The 4,840-nt window shown below is 36.7% G+C and overlaps 3 protein-coding genes across 3 annotated transcripts; 1 reads left to right on the forward strand and 2 right to left on the reverse strand.

Moving 5' to 3' along the window:
- Window positions 1-5: 5 nt before the first annotated feature.
- LOC134267784 (alanine aminotransferase 1-like) lies at window positions 6-1,117 on the reverse strand (the record flags this gene model as incomplete). The annotated part of the gene is made up of 2 exons (XM_062749991.1): window positions 601-1,117; window positions 6-437 (listed from the first exon to the last, which is right to left on the reverse strand). Coding segments are annotated over exons 1-2 (934 nt in total), but the record flags the coding sequence as incomplete, so codon positions are not given.
- Window positions 1,118-1,341: 224 nt separating this feature from the next.
- On the reverse strand, window positions 1,342-1,737 carry LOC134267780 (alanine aminotransferase 1-like). The gene has a single exon (XM_062749988.1). It carries the CDS (start codon window positions 1,720-1,722, stop codon window positions 1,342-1,344), a length of 381 nt encoding a protein of 126 aa, XP_062605972.1. The 5' UTR covers window positions 1,723-1,737.
- Window positions 1,738-1,770: 33 nt separating this feature from the next.
- On the forward strand, window positions 1,771-3,485 carry LOC134267783 (uncharacterized). Its single transcript, XM_062749990.1, has 3 exons — window positions 1,771-2,078; window positions 2,395-2,455; window positions 2,580-3,485. The coding sequence occupies exons 1-3, from the start codon at window positions 1,959-1,961 to the stop codon at window positions 2,828-2,830; spliced, it is 432 nt and encodes a 143-aa protein (XP_062605974.1). The 5' UTR covers window positions 1,771-1,958; the 3' UTR covers window positions 2,831-3,485.
- The last annotated feature ends 1,355 nt before the right edge of the window (window positions 3,486-4,840 follow it).

Below are 4,840 nucleotides of genomic sequence, written 5' to 3' on the forward strand. Positions count from 1 at the left end.
CATTGTATTGTACTCAGGGCCCATTTCTGACAGGACTTTCTTAAAGGAGAAAAACTGACAGCCTGTTCCCCATATATTATGTTGGTATACCTCATCAGCTAGTATCATAAGTTTCTCCTGCTTTGCGAACTTAATAACATCTTCGATGTTTTGTCTGGTAAGAACTTGTCCAGTAGGATTTCCAGGATTAATGACACAAATAGCCCGAGGGACACAGTTTGATTTAGCTTCATTAATAGCTCTCTTTAACTCCTTTACATCAAGTCCCCAGTGATTCTCTTCATCCAGGTAATAAGGGATTGGATAGGCATTAAATTCTGTGAGAGTTGCTGAGTACAGGGGATACTGAGGGACAGGGATCAAGATACCAGCTCTCTCCTTCCCTAATTTTCCAGTCATCAGCATGGCTAGAATTGTCTTTATTCCATCACTAACTCCTGTACACAACATGATATCTTCTGGTTTGCTAGGAATTCCATCTCTTGAGGCTTGCTGAGTACAGGGGGTACTGAGGGACAGGAATCATGATACAAGCTCTCTCCTTCCCCAATTTCCCGGTCATCAGCATGGCTAGAATTGTCTTTATCCCGTCACTAGCACCTGTACACAACATGATATCTTCTGCTTTGCTAGGAATTCCATCTCTATCAGATATGTATTTAGCAATATCTTCTCTTATTACATATATACCTGGACTGGCCGAGTAGGACCCAATACTGCCCACATTACAGCCCCCTAACAGTCTCTTGGCCCTTTCTTTGACATCTTCAGGAAATCCGCAAGTATCCATCATATCTGGATAGGCACACAGTGACAAAACCTGACGAATGAAGGTGATGGGTGTCTGGCTTGTTGCATGACAGTCACCAATGTTGGCCTTCATTACGGATGTGAAAGGTTTATTGGCACCTTTGGCTAGCTCCTTTTCTAACTCAGTAGCCCTAGCTACTATGGGGCCTCTGACTGCATATTCCATGTCCCTTATATTGGGATTTACGTCATCCATGGTGAGAGCTCTATCTGCCATCTTTGTTCTTGTAGAGTCGGTGGCTGGCTGCTGATAGGCTCCGGTGTTTTGGTTATGCAATGTGTCACGTCTCATGGTCAAAACAGTTGCTTTACAGCTGCTTGCATCGGAAGATCGGAAGATGTGAAACATCACTCCAAGTACAAATCCTAGCGACGATTGAGTTAAACAAAAGTGTGTGTAGTGTCTTACTAGGCAAAGTTTCAAACATCATAAATGATGTTGCAAGTACCTTTTATCTCAACATTGAATTTGCTGAGGGTCTATTATGTGATCAGTCCCAAATAACTTATCACTTTCGTACATCTGGTATGTTAATGTGTGACATACAACAAGCCTGTGAAAGAAAATCTACTTTTCTTTGCAAAACGTGTCCAATTTCTCGAGGGCATCTGATAAAACAGTGACAAAACCTGACGAATGAAGGTGATGGGTGTCTGGCTTGTTGCATGACAGTCACCAATGTTGGCCTTCATTACGGATGTGAAAGGTTTATTGGCACCTTTGGCTAGCTCCTTTTCTAACTCAGTAGCCCTAGCTACTATGGGGCCTCTGACTGCATATTCCATGTCCCTTATATTGGGATTTACGGCATCCATGGTGAGAGCTTTATCTGCCATCTTTGTTCTTGTAGAGTCGGTGGCTGGCTGCTGATAGGCTCCGGTGTTTTGGTTATGCAATGTGTCACGTCTCATGGTCAAAACAGTTGCTTAACAGCTGCTTGCATCGGAAGATCGGAAGATGTGAAACATCACTCCAAGTACAAATCCTAGCGACGATTGAGTTAAACAAAAGTGTGTGTAGTGCCTTACTAGGCAAAGTTTCAAACATCATAAATGATGTTGCAAGTACCTTTTATCTCAACATTGAATTTGCTGAGGGTCTATTATGTGATCAGTCCCAAATAACTTATCACTTTCGTACATCTGGTATGTTAATGTGTGACATACAACAAGCCTGTGAGAGAAAATCTACTTTTCTTTGCAAAACGTGTCCAATTTCTCGAGGGCATCTGATAAATTCAAAGGAATGGCTATCATTCAGGATGGATGTTATTTTTTTTTTATTTAAAATATTAATATTACTAGAATGTATGTTGCTTTATTCCATCTTTTAAAATTTAAATAGTACTTCAAAAGCAGAAGTATATTTGCGTATCCCTTTCTATCTGTAGTTGACATCTGTCTTAGAAAAACATTTTACGATATGTTTTATTTATAACTACGTATTTTATCTATGAGTATATAAGTACATGTATAAGGAACAGGAAGATAATAACCAATTAAAAAGCTTATGAGGTTATCTCGACTTATAAATTTATTACAACGTATTTTTGATTTGTTAAATGATTTGTTGTTTTATGATAGGCTGATGAACCTGAGGAGGAAGATGAAGAGGAGGAGGAGAATTTAGTCAAAGAAAAGAGAAGTATTTTAACTGTGCAATTATATAGAAGTCTGTTCGTGACTTAATTGCTGAATTCCTAGCAATGACATTGAAATTTACACTTGTCTTCATTCTTTTGCTTGTTAATTCACTTCGTTTTTTTCAGACATTTATCTTCTTTTTGATTTTGTTGCAACGAAGATCGAGTCAATATTTGAAGCCAGGAATCTTTGCATCGAGTTACCTGGTGACCAGTTTGTCTTGGAGAATGATAAAAAACATTTGCAAAGAGTTCTGTTTGATGCCTTAGTGACATGGATCGAAAGAAATCCTAGCATGGAGAATTTGGAAATTCTTACTCGGGCACTCCAAAAAATTAGTAGATGTGATTTTGTAGATAAAAATTCACTACATTGAGCATACGGACTACACGGAACATTATGTGCCACATCCAGATTTGGACATAAAGCAGTCGGACATTAAAGCAATTGTAAAAGACGCAGCCGTTAACTATCACGAGATTGGGCTATTTCTCAGATTATCACCACAGAAACTAAAACAAATTGAATTGGACTATCCTTCTGATGTACGTGGAAAAATGCATCAGGTCTTATCACAATTGCCTGTCAGTCGCCAGATGACCATTAACAGTTTGAGGTATATTGAAAGAATAGACCTGATTGCTAAACTTACGGCTCGGTGGAATTGAAGTTTATCAAATGCCAAGCTAAACGAGATATATTGTGTTCATTTATGTTGAATCTCATTTCCTTTTGTTTGTATGTAACTTATAGTCTGTAAATTTTGTTTAACGTATACGGTGTACACTTTGTTTCGAATTTAATGGTAATTAAAGCTTACTTTTATATCATGCCTCATGTCTGTTTAAATGATACACAACGCGCGCGTTTCTATATCTGAACTAAAAAAGCAGCGGAAACATTACCCCGTGGAAAAAAGTACGTCTACAGTAATTAAAATAGTGAGAAGATACATTGTACATCGATTTCTTAATTATTGCAAGTTTGGGGAGTGTAATATATGCCACACTTTTGATGATGTACAGTATTGCATTTTTAGCCGGGCTTATTGCTCAAAGAGCAATTGCCGGCTTATGTGATCCTGTTCAAGGCCGGATGTTAACCCCATAGTCGCCATTTCCAAGTTACGTGCAAAAATATAGTTCTTACTCTTATCTTTTGAGATAAAACGAACGCTAAATAAAGCAACAAAAATAAAACGAAGTTTTATCTATATAAAATAAACATTAGTAGTAATGACTTTGAAAACTTCATATGTCAAAGAACATAGTTCATTAGCCTAAGGATTTTTGATAATCAGTGTTACCGTAGTTCTCTACACACACGAGGTAAATCAGCAGAGGGAACCAGACTGGCCTGTTTGTTTACATTCAGCTGCGGTACCAGATTAATTCTGATTCTGACAAAATCGGACCGTGGTATTAGGATTGAAAAACTCACTGTCAGTGTCTTATCATTTATATTGATAGTTTTAAAATAATTTTTTCATCAGAATATAAACATGTAAGAAATCCATGTAAGAAATTCTACTCTGTAAATGAGCCCGGCTCTCTGTACTTCTGAGTACTTTGATTTTGCATTTGAACGAAATTACACTAGCCTTATTTATATGAAACGTATGATTGCTAAACCTGCATATTTTAACACGGGTAATTTTTTTTTTGTCCTTTTATTTTTCAATAAGAATCTTCTTGACATTTTATAAAATGTAATGATAATTTATATAAAGTTTAAATACCCGGTATGTATCAATGAATAACAAAAAATGCTTTGTTTTATAAACAGTGTTTTTAAACATGGAGCTATAGAATTTATTTAAATATTCTTCATTTTTATGCCACCGTAAATGAAGTTTCGATGGTATTTAGTTTTTGCTCTGTCCGTCCGTCTGTCCAGCTGTCTGTTTGTCAGCAAAAAAACTGTCCGCATCGTCATTTTACTTTGTGACATTGACCTTGAAGTTGCAGGGCCGTAACTACCATTGAGGCAAGTGAGGCAAATGCCTCACTAAATTTTTAGAGTTTTTTGAAAAGTGAAAATGTTTTACATTGTATATGTGTGTCTTTGTGCTAAATTAATATTTTAAACTTTTATTTCCATTTCTGTAAATCTTTCATCTCCCCACGTGCCTCATTTTCATTAAGAGAGCATGTAAATTTTAATTCAAAATATTTATTTTGTAAATTGTTCGATTATTTAACACCCCTTCTAAGAATTTCTTATTCATATTGAAATACTTGCTGATGGAGGGCTGCAAGTTTTAAATCTGTACTGGGCTTTCTGGATCACTGAAGATGATTGAACATTGAGAGGTCTTTTTGTGCCTTCACTTATTGTGACATATATCTCGGTTTTCACAGTCTCAATAAATAAATAAATTTCCAGA

Source organism: Saccostrea cucullata, unplaced genomic scaffold (assembly GCF_032062105.1).
Source record: "Saccostrea cucullata isolate Sc308-1 unplaced genomic scaffold, CSIRO_AGI_Scuc_v1 ctg9305, whole genome shotgun sequence".
NCBI lineage: Eukaryota > Metazoa > Mollusca > Bivalvia > Ostreida > Ostreidae > Saccostrea > Saccostrea cuccullata.

Bases quoted from the DNA above. Each gene is read 5' to 3' on its own strand.
- LOC134267780 (XM_062749988.1), bottom strand. From the start codon at position 1,722: ATGAGACGTGACACATTGCATAACCAAAACACCGGAGCCTATCAGCAG.
- LOC134267783 (XM_062749990.1), top strand. From the start codon at position 1,959: ATGTTAATGTGTGACATACAACAAGCCTGTGAGAGAAAATCTACTTTT. The intron at 2,079-2,394 runs GTTATTTTTTTT...GTTTTATGATAG, and splicing joins GGCTATCATTCAGGATGGAT to GCTGATGAACCTGAGGAGGA. The intron at 2,456-2,579 runs GTATTTTAACTG...CGTTTTTTTCAG, and splicing joins TTTAGTCAAAGAAAAGAGAA to ACATTTATCTTCTTTTTGAT.